This window comes from Haemaphysalis longicornis, unplaced genomic scaffold (genome assembly GCF_048455015.1).
Source record: "Haemaphysalis longicornis isolate Haplotype H1 unplaced genomic scaffold, Haemaphysalis longicornis Haplotype H1 scaffold_4, whole genome shotgun sequence".
NCBI lineage: Eukaryota > Metazoa > Arthropoda > Arachnida > Ixodida > Ixodidae > Haemaphysalis > Haemaphysalis longicornis.
In genome coordinates, this window is record NW_027526361.1 from 126,393,876 (window position 1) to 126,408,735 (window position 14,860).

The window sequence follows — 14,860 nt, forward strand, 5'->3', positions numbered from 1 at the left end:
ATGTGTTTATATTGGGGTGGCAGTTGAAGACTCTGGACACCCATACAAATTCAAAGCAGCGGCAGTGCTTTATTCGACCCAACACCGTCCATTTGTTCACCTAGGCTGTTACCGCTACCGGCCTGTTCAAACAAAATCACTTTGAGCTTTCGTCTGAGGTGGAGGAAAGAGGTGGCACAGGAGAACACCGCACTAACGACATCTCCCTTTGAGACACCGCGACGTTCACACTAGATTCGCGCCCAGCCCGTAAGGTGGCCCCACTCTTCCGTCACTGGTCAGTCGGTACTCTCAAACTATCCAAGAAATCAATATTCTTGAACCCGTTAATTTGAGGATGTATGCGCTGCTGGGTGCGTCGACGTGGTTGCGTAACGGCTATGTCATTTTACATGACCGCCCGAATATTGAAGCTACAAAGAACCATTGTCCTCGTGGTCAAGGGCACTACCGCTGATAATACTGGCGCTCCATTTCTTAATATAAAAGTTAAGAAGCATGTTACCAGTGGTCGTCTTTGATGACGCCCTGTGCACTGACTGGAGTATTTCTTGCGGATTTGAGCGCTGCCTTAGCCTGTATTTGTATTCGTAATTACCCTGGTAGAAGTGCTCAAAGGCTAGCGTAGAGACGAATCGGTGTTAGCCACGAGGCAAAAGAGGTGACCGCTGCCTTTTGAAATGTTAGCTGTCTGGCGTCGTCGTTACTGTCGTAGAACCATAGCGTCATGGAAGTACTCAGGCTTTATCGTCATATGGTAAGCTCTAATTAGGTTACGAGTGTGCCTATACCCGCTGGAAACTGCGCCGTCCATCATAATAGTATACAAATAATGTTATGCATGGTATGCAAATGACCGTCCTAAAATCAAAGAAAAGGAGGATCGGCTGTTGCGAGGTTCCTGCCTACTACAGTCCCACTATTTTTGCGCAGTAATACCGGTTACCTCCGAAGGGCTTACACGCAAAAACAGATTCACACACCGTTCTTGGTGCAGTCTTAGGTTATGGCAGACAAAGCTTTCTTGATAACACTTGTGTTTTCATGGCAAAATCGCTACGGATGGTGAAATGCACTGCATTTCACAGCTGAGACGAGTTATTAAAAATGCTCAGGTGTTACGCTTTCTTTTTGGACACTTGCGTCGTGCGACACTTATCGACCATGGTTATAGACCGCCTGCAGTTTTGTAACTGAGCAAAACGTTTCGTTATTGAAAGCGAAAGCGGCATGTAGTCCGTCTAAGAAATACATTTAAGCATAAAGTCTCCTCGGAGGATTCAGTTTCGATTTTTTACCTCATGCATGATTTTTTTTCCTGAGAGTTGCAATTCATTTTGTGCGTAAATGCTGAAAAAATGTTGACGTTCCTGCAGATTAAGCGTTATAGGATCAAAAAAGACTACGAACACGATTACGACTTGCAGCAGCGTGAAACGCATTAAAAGATGTTCCCACGAAATGAGAATGCGTTGAGTCTACACCTCCTGTTTTTACCTTGGCTTACAGTACTCAAATGTCAGCTGTCCCAATAACCAATCAGCTGCATATGACCTCGTCGCAATTGTAGTCAAGTGCGGTGGTTTAGGTAGTACATTAAATGCTGAATTCTATCTTCTTAGTTCGAAGCATTTCACAGAGGCCAACGTTTGAGTTGGCAAGTCATCTCCAGAGCTTCTGGGCTTTGTTTTGTGCGTGCAGGATGAGCTGATATATCGGAGTCCTTGAGTGGCAAAAAATGAAGTCGTCCTTCTTTGCACCAAATATAATAGAATATTTGTCATCATGATAATTGTAAGTGTGGCATCTTATATATAAATGTGGAAGAAACCACGGTTATATTTGGAAATAAAACTTCCTAAGCTGACTAACACTATACGGAATTCCGCAAGCTAGAGAGAGAAATAATTATTTATTGGAGAGTTTAGCTCCAACCCAAACAGGAGCTGGCTACTCCAGGCATTGGAGTATACAAAAGGTACAATACTTGCCCTAAAGAACCACAAGGGGTTAGATTAAGTACATTGAGACAGCAGCGGTCCTTACAGCAGTGGAATAAAGTTAAAAAAAAACAAAAAAAAAACAAGAGAACTATACACATCTATATACAGACGACATCCACGACGTGACACAGATAGTTTCGCCAATATACATAACACCCTTGTGTGTTTCCACACCTATTTCAGAGCGTTTCAGAGGAAAGTGCACTTATTTAATAGTGTTCACACATCTTCGTCATTTGAAAAAAATCCCTTAAGGCAAGGAAGGCTTTCGTTTGGTTGCGTACATTGTCCCATGGACCCAACAGTTTCGGCAAGGATAGGGGTGTCCGAGATAGCAGGTTAAGCTTATCACTTAGTTTTTTCCGATCGGTCGCATATAGAGGGCACTCAAGCAGGACATGATGTACATCTTCAGTTTGGTGTCCACAAGCACAGCAGGTGTCATCAGCGAATTGAATACGGTAAAGAAATTTCTTGGTGTAGGCCACGTCAAGGCGAAGGCGATGTATTAACGTGTCGACGGAACGACCCAGGTGAGACGCACACGGGTATGTAAGGTACGGGTCCACTTGGTATAACAGCGATGAACGATATTTATCGGTCAACCTGGTTTCCAAAGTAATGTGTGTCCTTAGTTTTTTCAAATAATTTTTAACATCACCTCTGGTAAAAGGCACGGCGCTACACGTGGAATTTGAATGAGCGGTTGCTGCTAATCGTTCAGCTCGTGCATTTCCTCTTATTCCAATGTGCCCGGGAATCCACTGAAATGTTATTTTCTGAGTTTTTCCTATTTCAGTTGCAATCACATCACAGATGTGTCTTGCCAAGATATTGTGATGACTGTCATCACGTCATAGTAATACTTATCTATCAATACGATTAGCATGGTTCGCCGAACTAAGCACCGCTACTTCCTGAACGTTTGCCTTTGGCATCAAGGCACCACGCATCGGTGTAATGCCCCCCACCTCTTGAGCGCAAAGCAATTGATAAAGAATATGCAGTAATGCGTTGCGCTGCTATTAACCCGTCCATACTTCATTGACACCACGGCGGTTAAATTGTATTTACGTGAAGGGGTACCGATTGATGCTACAGGAACTCATTGTTTACGCCATATCACCACGTAGACGTCCCTTTCAAAACTTCTGCAGAAATTCAGAGAATTATCTACTAATGCGTAGCATTTTTATGCCTATTGTCTTGAGTGTGAATTTTTTCCAGCCATTTTTTTGTTTATGTAAATCCTGCTCGACCAGTTATCCACATTTACGCTATTATAATGATTCGAAGTGCAGCTTTCGTGAAATCTGCATTATTCTGGAAATGTGGTGCGTTACATGGTTCACCATGTTCCGTAATTTAATTTACATTTTTCTTATTCTTTTAGTGTTTAGAAATTTCTTTCTACCAACTATCTGATTACAAAATTATTAAAATTTTGCCGGACCAATTATCTCCATTTACGTTACTGTAACAATTGCATTTTGAACTTTCGCGAAATCTGCGTTATTGTGGAAATGGAGGGCGTTACACGGTTCGCCATTTTCCGGACTTATTTTATATTTTTCTTATTTTTGTAGTTTTTGGTGATTTTGTTGGACCAATTATCTCCATTTACGCTGTTATACGAATTACAGATGAAACACTGGCGAAATCTGCACTATTGCGGAAATGCCATGTGGTATACGTTTTGCCATTTTCCATAATTTTTAAATACTTTTCTTATTTCTTAGTTGTCAAAAATTTCGTCCAACCAATAATTTCAATTTACGTTTGTATGTCGATTACGTTTGTAACTTTCGCGAAATCTGCATTATTGTGTAAATGCAGGGCGTTACACGGTTGGCCATTTTCCTTAATTATTTCATATTTTTCCTATTTTCTATTTTCTAATTTTTAAAATTTCGTTGAACCAATTATGTCCACTTACGCCATTATAACGATTACAGGTGAAACTTTCATGAAATCTGCAATATTGTGGAAATGCCATGCATTATACGTTTTGCCATTTTTTGTAATTTCGTAATATTTTTCTCATTTTTGGGTTTTCCAAAATTTCGCCTGACAAATTAGCTCCGTATACGTTATTATAAGGATTACAGTTGGAACTTTTGCGAAAATTTGTATTATTGTAGATATTGCAGGGCGTTACGCGGTTCGCCATTTTCGGAAATTATTTTACATATTTTTTTAGTTCTTCAAAATTTCCGTCGACCAGTTACCTTCATTTACGCTATTATAACAATTACAGGTGGAAATTTCCGGATAGCTGCATTATTGTCAAAATGAAGGGCATGCACGTTTCGCCATTGTTCGTATTTTTTATTTGTGTTGTTTTCAGTTTCTCAAAATTTTGTGCGACCAGTTATCTGCATTTACGCCAATATAGCGATTACAGATGGAACTTCCGCGATATCTGCATTTTTGTGGCAGTGCAGGGCGTTACACGGTCCTGGCTGTGGCGGTACACGGCAAAGAATGCTACGCATTAAAAGCAGCTTAAGGAAAATACTTCTGCTTCTCTCTCCTCTTTACCTGGACCGTCCAGAGAGGTAAGAAAATCTAGGGGGAGAGGAACGAAGAAACGCACTTTTCACTGATTAAAATTATTCTGAGATTTTAACTGTTTGTGATACTATGTTGAGGGCAGTGTAGATTTCCCTCCAACTTGAAATTAGCAGCAGCGCTCTATTCGATCCAACACCATTTCTGCTACGACTGCACGCAGGCTTTTCGAGACTTACTTTTACTCTTCGTCATGGAGTGTACGACAGGGTACGCGTAGGAGCGCGCGGCGCTTGCGCCATCTCCCTTCGAGACGGAGAAACGTTCACACACAATTCCCGCTCAGCTCTTAAGGTGGCACTACTCTTCCTCCACTTGTCAGTAGGCACTCGCTGTTCTTCCAAGAAATCAATGGCGAATCCGTTCATTTTAACACGTATGCGCCTGATGAGAGTGCTGATTTGGGCGCCTATCCGCAATGTCACTTTACGGGATAGCCCGAATATTGAAGCTGCAAGCGGCAATGGTCTAATTAGTGTCGCATCATGCCCGCCATAGGAGCAGTCATAGTTGGTTTCACCCAACGGGACCAACCGCTTCCGCTCACTGACTAGCCAGAGTCACTGTTAAGTATTGATAGTGACGCTGGCTAGACAGTGAGCGGAAGTGGTTTTTCCGGTTGGGTAAAATCAAGACAGGCTGATCATTTGCCGTCTAGCAACGACACCGGCGAGTATTGCTGTACTGGAAGGGAGCAGTATGTCTTGATTTTTACGCAACCGGGCAAACCGCTTCCGATCACTGACTAGCCAGCGTCAGTATCAATAATTAACACTGACTCTGGCCAATCAGTGCGAGGAAGGGGTTCGACTGATTGCGTAAAAATCAAGACATACTGCTCCCATGGCCGCCATGATGCGACACTAGACCATTGCCGCTGCAAGGCACCGTTGCACCTTCAGTCAAGTGAATTATCGCTGATGGTACTCGCGCTCACTTTCTGAACACAAAAGCTGGCAAGCATGTTCGGAGGGCTCGTTCGTGACACTCCTGCGCAGTGATCGGAGAATTTTTCTTAGACTAGAGCGTTGCCTCAGCACATATTTGTATATGCGACTACCCTTGTCAAGTGTTCAAAGCTTAGCATACAAGTCACTAGGTGTTAGTCACACGGGAAACAATGCGGCCGCTGCCTTCTGAAGCGTTTGCACTTTGGCGTCGTCGTAACTAATGTCGTCCCTTGACGTCACGAAGGAGTTCAAAGTTCATCGTTGTCTGGATAGCTCTAATTAGGCTACAAATTCCGCACACAACCATTAGAAACAATGCAGTACATCATACTAGTATGCAAATATTGTTACGCATGGTAAAGTTCATCGTTGTGTAGTTAGCTCTAAGTAGGATACGAATCCATACATAGGCTTCATGCGCTGCCCAGGGGGCGCTGCGGAAGCGGCTTTCGGGCAGTACTTCTGGGTAGTACAAAGCTGCGCGGGTCCCATAGGAACCCGTGTTGACAGAAGCAAAATGAGCTCGATACTCCAGATTGTTTTGCGACATGGTCACCAGCCCATCCCTGACGAGTCCGATCTCTTCTGCCGATCAACTTGTCATTAGGGGGAAAAGCTTTGCAGCGCTAAATACGTTTACAGCACCGACTAAACTGCCGGGACGGTGACGGCGCTCTACCACTCGCAGGTTCACCGATCGATGGTTGTATGAAGTGAAATTTGAAGCGAAACTTCTAGTTTAAAGTAATACTCTATGTGACAAGGACTTTTCAACAACAGCCGATCAAAAAAGAAGAGTGAGGCAATCGGCGATGATGGCGCTTTAAAAAGCCAGCGAGTCCGGCGGACCGCTGCTCGCCTGCTGCGGTGCGCCGCTCTTTTGCGTATACGCCTCGAGCGCTGCCTGTAGGGGCGCCACTGAAATCCCCCTAGCGGCCCGTTTCCAAAGCAGTCGCGGGAGTTGCCGGCCCGCTCACCACTGTCACCGTTGCTTTTGCAGCACGTTCGCGACTGATATATTCCATTTGTATGTATTGGAAATAGATATTTATGTGGAGTGGTCAGTCTGTTTGCAAATGTGGTGTATTTACGAGAGTGTAAATGCTTCTGACGCGATCTCACTGCGGTACATTCGGTCCGCAGTAGCGCCAGGTGTGTGTCACAGGCCGGCGTCACGAAACCGGCATATATGAATGGAGCTGATTGTAATTACAATGCCCAGAAATTTAGTAACGGTACCTCCGTAAGCAGCGTCAGTTCAGATGCTGATGCTACGGCTATACACTGTGATGTAAGTCGGTTTCGTGTGCTTTCATAATCAAGCGGAGCACTCATACATGAAAGCCCACCAGTTACGCTTCATGTCTCAGATATTGATCCCTGCCGTAAACAAGCCAATGTGGCATAAATTTCACGGACGTACTACGCAATAAGTACGATGGATAATGCAAAATGACTTGCGGGAGTCAGCACAAAGAATTTACCGCTGGGTCGTCTTGTCGCGAGGTGAGCATTCCCAAACAGTCATCGGTTACATATATCATCCGGTTATATCCGCGGCCGTGACTAAACGCTTTTTCGAAACATCATCATATGACACAGGGAGCCTGCAGAATTTAGCACAAAAATGAAATCAGAGGGCCTTATCAGGTACCACACTCTTCGAACGACCCGTTTTATCGCTTGTGAACTTACTTACTGTATACTTCAAAAAAATGTGTCCTCCGAGTGATCAGCTGTTAAAGTCGAAAAACAAAATAAAGGTACACGCGCAGCTTGAGTGCGATTACTAAAACGGTCATTCCTTGATTTCGCTCCGCATTTGTACACAACGATAGTGATGCGCCTCCCTCCTCTGCTTCCCTGCCTTGGAAAATGCCAGTGCATTTCGCATCTAGTTGGCCTAGTGATTTCAACCTTGCTTGTAGGACGAATGTCTCAAGAATTTCCGAAACTGCACTGGGTTTTTTTTCATTCCCGCACGAGCTATTACATTGCTTCCGGACTTGGCAGACCATTTATTTTTCCGTGGTTTCTTTACTGTCCTTGGTTCACGCTATCAGGCGGGAGTGGGCACATATTTAACGACCCACAGATTTGGAATATACTTAACATGTTCGCGTGGCTTCTATTTCTATAAAAGGCACACGTTATTGTCAGGTCTTAGGTAATCACCTCCCCGAATGTTATTTTTCTACGACGTGTGCATTCAAAACAAGGCCGAATTGGTTGTCCGCGCGGCAAAACGAAACCAACCTCTCACTGTGCCCGTATCAGGTCTAAACGAGGGTCAATAGAATTCACTTGCGCCTGAGATATTTGTAGGTGACAGCGGTAATATGCCGCTGCCGTCGCCGACACCCGTAAGGGCGGCAAAGAAGCGCGCAGTACCGCGTCCCCGGTTAGCTCCTGTTGGAGTTCGAGCACTCTAATCAGGACGCAGCTGTTTTTTGAAGTGCCCTAAACGTATTATTTGCTTACAGACATCACCATAAGCAGATGTTCAGGGCGCGCAAAGGCTAAAAGAAGCGAAAGAGAACCAAAACACTGCATGAGCCGCTATCAGCTGCGCAGCGTACATGCCGTGAGCGCCGCGGAGAAGCGGCGGCAGGCGGCGCAGCGATCGCGAAGCTCCAGGCGTATACCTGCGCACTATGCGTGCACTTTCATTAAATAGTGCTCGTTTGCGTCGCCATTACGAATACATGGTGCAGCGTTTGCCGTTTTGTTGCGTGTCTCAGTGACAAAATTCAGCGAGCGTCAGAAGTATGAAATCGGTTTTGCGATTCCGAAATTACTGACCGTAAAACAAAGTGGTCGGGCTAACCGAGAGGCCGCTCGCTTTCCTTGTTTGTGCTCAGTTTCCTTAATTATGCTCTTGCATCATATATTCCCAGTTCGCACTTAATAGGCTAGAATGAGGGTCACCAACGTTTTGAAGTGCAGAGCCGAGTTGCTGGCAGCCGACACGGCGGAGGGCTGGACGGAAAATCGGGTCGGAGGAAAAGGGGGGCTTTGAATGCAAAGCGAAAAAAATTAAGCGAATCGCCAATAATATTTGACAATAACCTGGCGAAGTGTGAAGATGGGGGACAATTCAACTGGAAGCAACCAATTTTCTCTTCTTGTCTCGCTTTCTAACACCATTTGAAGACCAAACTGGCGTGTCGGCGCTCAGATTGTTAGCGACGAAGATAGCGAACAGAGTCTGTGATGATCGTATGTAAATATTCGGGGCCGAGCGCCGTGTATGCGGCTGTGTTATGTTATGTTATGAAAATATAGTACACATTTCTGAAGGCAGCGGGCGTACGATTTGGTGATTGTTTTGCGTGTTTTAATAGCGCTTAATTTGTTTATTTAACGCAATGCCTCACCTACTCGCTAGTATCCATGTGCCCCGCCGTTCGTAAATCGTGCGGCGTAAAACGTTAGGCAAGGATCATTTATTTTGCGAAAATACAAAAGAAAATTTCCACTCGTTTTCAAGGTGGTGCCAGGCCAGGAGTGCCAGCTGAGTAGGCTGCGCAATTCTTGGGGTCGCTTGCATGCTCCAGCTGAAGCAACCTTTTGCAGTTACTTACTTCAGGCTATAGGATGAGCAGCATTCCGTGTTTATGCTACTCGTGAACTTTCCTTTGCCGACCGCACGCAAGAAGAAAGAACAGTAGTCGTCGTCAGGAAGTTAGACCACCCGACCTGGCGATACTGTCCCACGCCGCGACTACCGCCACAGCTCGCTGAAAAGAAAGTCAATCAATCGGCTTGTTCGAGCGGATATTATTTTGTTTAGCCTTTACTACTACTTTTTTACAACTGCATGCAGGGCTATTTCATACAGTATGCATTCATTTAAACGCACCATAAAGCGATTAAACTAAGTACAACCAAGTTTCAGTGTGCCTTGTGATTGAAAACGGATGGAGGGCGGCGAGGGCCGTCTGCTTTTGTACTACCCAGAGGCATCGGCCACTAGGGGCGCTGCATGTCGCCAAGACTCCAGCACAGAAGCCCTATAAGAGTTAGAAACAATGCTGTACATTATACTAGTATACAAATATTTTTACACATAGTATGTGAATAACCTTCACAAAATAAAATAGGCGGCGGTTCGGTTTTGCGAGAGGCCTGGCTACCACAGCAAAAATAATTTTAAGCAAAATTATTTTGCCCGGAACGCTTACATGGAAGAAGATTCCCGCGCTTTTAAAGCAAAGCTTTCTAGCTCTACCAGCCGGCGGTTCTTTCGTTGCGTGCGGGCTAACAAACTCGTAACGCGGCGGAGGCGGCGACGGGTGGAGGAGGAGAGGGTGGACGGTTTCACTCACGGAGCCCACTAGAGGTGGCGCCGGAATTTACCCAGCGTTCCCCGCGCGGGAGGGCCTGATCGCCGGCGGCGGCATCGGCGGTACGACTTTGTAGTCTGCTTCAGCGGCGGTTGTTTTGGTCCTGTTATGGTGCAGCTTCGTGTGCATTGCGCGGGGCCTTCTCACGACTTCATTAACTTGTTCGACTGCACCTCCGGAGTAACCCGCACCCGACGGAATTAAGTGGTCGTACGGCAAACATACGCTAAAGATTCGTTTGCAGGGCGGGAAAATAAAAATGTACAAACCCCATACAGACATCTGGCCGGTACAGAAACGCTACCTTATGCGCACTGCTTGCCACGAATGGGACTGCGTTTTTTACATTGGTGAATACCGATTCGGTGGTGTTTTAAGAGGGATTACAAAAGGCGAAAGTAGCAACAAGTTCTGATAAATAGGACTTTTAAAAGTTCCCTCAGATTTTTCGCAATTCTCAAGATTAAATCTGTATAAATGGAATCACTAAGCTCACATGCCGAATAGTTCCAGTGTCTGCGCTGTGTCTCGCGGTGGTGTAGCCCCAATGTAGCACAACAGGATGGCTAGGTTCCGCAGTCTCACACTTCGAAAGGCGCTCCTCTCGGTTTTCTCTCTCCCGACTCGCGACGGGGCGGCGTCCCGAACATAGCAGCAGCGTCGGCCACGGCCGGGTTACAGCGGCAGCGTCCACCGCTCTAGCCCGGCCGTGGCCGACGCTGCTGCTGTGTTCGGGACGCCGCCCTGTGAATTCCAGGTAACGGCTGGCAGAATCTCTGGTTTCACTCTTTGTAGAGCCCCGTGTGTGAATTCAAGTGGCGTCGCATGGGGCCAATTGTTGTGGGTGTCGTCTAAAGCTCTGCTTTCAAACCACCTTTACAGCTTGGGTTGGAGAAATTTTGTGTGACTTCACGGCAAAATTGGCGCGAGTTGTACACTTCAAGGAAGGCCTTTCATGAACATTGTTTGCCATGTCTTCACTGCAATAAATAATGACCAAAGCTGATAAGAGGATGGCTAGTTTTAAACTTCCCTGTTTTCTTGATATACTTTTAGCTGCACAGCTACAATTCCCCCATGGCCCGATCTCTGATGCCACTACAGTTAAACCTGGAGATAACGACGTTGACAAAAGCTCGCAATTGTTCGTACATCCAGGTTTTCAATATATGCAGGTTTCGAGTTAGTGTTCGCGAGCATGAAGCAGAAACGAAGCCAAAATGCTGGACATCAGTGAAGGTGAACTCACCCAATACCCCAGATAGAAGTGGAGACTAGTGACTATAGTATACACGACGAGAGGCCGGCCTAGCGCATGAAAACTTCTACCTGAACGGAAACCGCACTCACACGCGGAAACGCACCGTAGTTTACTGTACGGGCGCAAAACGAAACGTAAAATGTTTTTACTCTTGGTAGCTGGTGTGCTGTCGCGCTACACAAGCAAAATCAGACGTTACTGCTACGTTTGACACAGGATGGTGCTAGCCCCTCCGTTCATAATAATAATAATAGCAACAACCACAACAATAATAATAATAATATTAATAAATATAATAATAATATCAATAACAATAACAATATTATTTATCGTCGTCATCATCATCATCACGACGAATGTCGTGGTTAAGCGATTCCAGACGTTTTCACATTGCTGCTGGCTACTTACGGTAGTGCTAGAATTCGCTAAAGTAGTTCATATCTCCGGTCGATTTCTAAGCAAAAATGAAGAAATGACTGACGAGCTCGCCGACTTCGTTACATCAAAGTAACCGCCGCGACGTTTCGTTGCATAGCGGTTGCAAACACATAGGCGGCAATAGGGGGGGGGGGGGTAACGGGGAATTGAAAAACTTAGTTAAATCCAGAAATTCGTTACCTAAAGGTTCACTACATCCAGGTTTAACTGTATTGCACAAACTATAAGCTGTGATTAGATTTATAAGGGAAAATATTTCCGAGTAATGGCTAAGAGATAGCACTTACCTGAGCATTCGTTCTGACCTTTGTCGGGACTGAAAATTGTAATCTTAATACTCTTACACAGTTTTTTTTTTTGATAAACATTAACTAGTACCATACTTACGCAACCGCGTTGACCGAGGACAATTGCTGAGTTTTAAGCGGGCGCGGCAAGAACTGTTTTATTGCACTTTATTTCTACGTGGACCAAGTGCTTCATCTGGCGAACTGCTCTTGACAATAATTTCATGTTTTCGTCCATACTCTGTATGTTTGTCGGAGGTTTGCTGGTTGAACGGCTAACATTTCTTCGAAGGATTGAGGAGTCCTCGTGATGGAGATATAAAATGGCGACACTTCAAAGGCACTTATTTATTCGGAGCTCTCAAATCTAATACCAAAGGAATACATAAGGAATGAGTACTAAATTCGTATATATAATACATTTTATACAGGTATATTGCAAAAGTATGACAAAAATATTTACACCTATTGGGTCACCGTACCTAGATTCCGAACTTTGTTCATAAAACGGTGAACACTCGATGTTAACCGTTGTTCGAGGCAACTGCACCAGTTACCTTCCTTAGCACAAATTTTGTATTGAGCCTAGTACTTGGTGCCACCCTTGACGTAAAAATGCAATGGTATCTGTTACTTCGCGGTCCCTTGCGCAGTTCATTAGAAGCGGCACTTTTTCTTGGGGTTCATCTTGGAGCCGATGGGACAGTTAAAAGCGGTGCCGAAGCCGGGAGTGTTCATCGCGGGGACGTTGCACCGAGCACGTTTGGCGGCGTAGCCCGCGTAGCCGTGATCCCTTTCCTGGACGCCTGTAGTCGCGCACCACAGGGCACAGCGGGCCACGAAAAACAGCTGGTCACTTGTGAGGTTGGCGTAAGGCTTCAGACTGAAGATGGTGTTGCGCTTTGCTGCGGGAAGCGCGCTGAAGGCGTCGTATGACAGCAGAGAACCAACGAAGTCGGCCAAGTATTCCGAAGGCTCCAGATTCATGATATCCCAGCCACTCGCCTGCTCCAGAAATGAATAATTGTGAATGAGGTTTTATTTGTCACGGTTGGCAATTATGTGAATTCTAGCACACAATACCTGGAATGGAAAGGCAGAACGTATAGGGTGCGGAGTTAAATATTAATGTTAGAGGAAGCTAACCAGGGGAAGTCGCTGCTCTTTGGGGATTATATAGATCGCCATTCAGTAAGCGACATTTCTGATATTAATCTCTTATGCAATAAAAATAATACGAAAAACTGCCAACATTGCTTCCGTGTTTACACTTATCGTTGCGAAAAATATGTCTACGCGCATTGCTTTCCGCTGTGTTGCAACTCTTTGAGCAATTAATTAGATATTGTACACCCGTCTTCCATCTTAGCTAGAGCAGCGCTTTACCCACCTATCGTCTATTCCTACCCTTGCGTAAGGAAATTGACTCATAACTGCTCCATTTCTCGGAAGTTAGGTACTCCTCCATTGTGAACAGTTCTTCAGCAGAAGCTTTAAAAAATTCTACGTGAAAGTGGAATCTGATATTTTAGCTAGGTGTCTGGCTGACCGTAACAAGCTGCACAAAAACCTGCGCTTAACGGATGGAACTGCCCATGCTGTCTCTCGTGAAAGTTCCGTCCTTTACGGGCACATTTCTGTCCCGAAATTTAACTGCGAATATTCCAATCGCCGGCTTTAAGAAAGCTAGTATTTAAGACTTCGAGGTCTCCTTTCTGCATGCCTTAAAGGTACATTAGAGGAAACAAGTAAGTTAGTTTCAAATGAAAGTCTGACCTTCCAATAACCATTTCAGCGTTGATACGGTGGCGAAAGATGCATTAATTGTTGGAAAATTGATAATCATACGCTGCTCAACTGTGACATCTCCGTTCGGGTCACGATAAGCTGGAAGCAAGCGAGGCATCGGTGATGAGTAGCGGTGTATAGAAGCAACCCAGGACACCACTACTGCTTACGGAACGATTTTGTCAGTTTCGGTCAAATCAGTCCCGCTTTACCGAACTCCCGCGTCCTTGCTAACTAACAAAATGTTCCTTCATGGGGCCTGTGATCACTATTGACGATTTGTTCATAAAGAAGATACTATCCTCTTGAGGCCGCACGAATGTTAGCGTCGAAGCAACAGCTCGTGCGTAGTTCAAACGCTTCTTCGAAAACCGGTACGGCCGCCCCAGTGTATAGAGGAGAAGCGCCATCCAGTGGCTTCCAGGAAAAATATAGCGCACGCCGCACGATTTAAGCAGTTAGCGTCTGAAGCACCTTTCTCTTCGTTTTCGGGGCTTTCTACATTATTTTAAAAAAAGCTACGCGTGAGAGTGGTATACTGGTGTTCTCGGTGAACTATTCTATTGATCTAGAGTGACGTATATTTAAATTTCAGTGTCCCTTTAATGGTGACCAAACAAAATGAGACAGAGAGATCGGACGTTTTGGTAGGAGTACAGTGACCTTGCGATAAAAAGGTTAACTGGCAGCGGCAATGATGTTATTTCTCAAGCAATACATACGGTAAACACAGGTCACTGATCACGCAAAAATATTCGTTTCGGGGGTACTATTACTCCCTATTTAGAATGTTCTTTGTGAAGAAAGGAGCGGTAGCACCCCAAAACTCATCGTTATTTTTATACTGGTCCGTAGCCTGTGTTTTATCTAATCTATTCTGCTACGTGACTAGATGGTATGGCGCCCAATCATCAAATTCACTGCTTAAGCACGACACTCTTTCATGCCGTCCTCAAATTTAAGGAAAGTATTGTCGAGAAGAAAACAAAGAATGATTAAAATCGAATTCAGTAATTACTGTGTGGTCACCTTTCCGTGTTGCAGCTGAAGACAGGCGATGCGCCCGCCAAATTTAAGAAGAGCTTGGTTGGTGATCCACTGCTTTTCGGCGCCTTTCACGTCCACTATAATCCCGTTCAGGTCATAGGCATGTGTCATCTCGTGCGCCATTATCTGCACAGAAGCGCATCTCAATTAGAGAGAGCATGAAGCACAC

The 14,860-nt window shown here is 45.1% G+C and overlaps 1 protein-coding gene across 1 annotated transcript in view; it reads right to left on the bottom strand.

Annotated features, from left to right (window-relative positions):
- Positions 1-12,290: 12,290 nt before the first annotated feature.
- Positions 12,291-14,860, bottom strand: part of LOC144180559 (endothelin-converting enzyme 2-like) — a 42,323-nt gene continuing 39,753 nt past the window's right edge. The window contains exons 9-10 of the mRNA XM_077708888.1: positions 14,674-14,817; positions 12,291-12,861 (exon numbers count right to left, since the gene is read on the bottom strand). Of these exons, the coding sequence (XP_077565014.1) occupies positions 12,514-12,861; positions 14,674-14,817 (492 nt within the window). The 3' untranslated portion in view covers positions 12,291-12,513. The remainder of the gene's footprint in view (positions 12,862-14,673; positions 14,818-14,860) is intronic.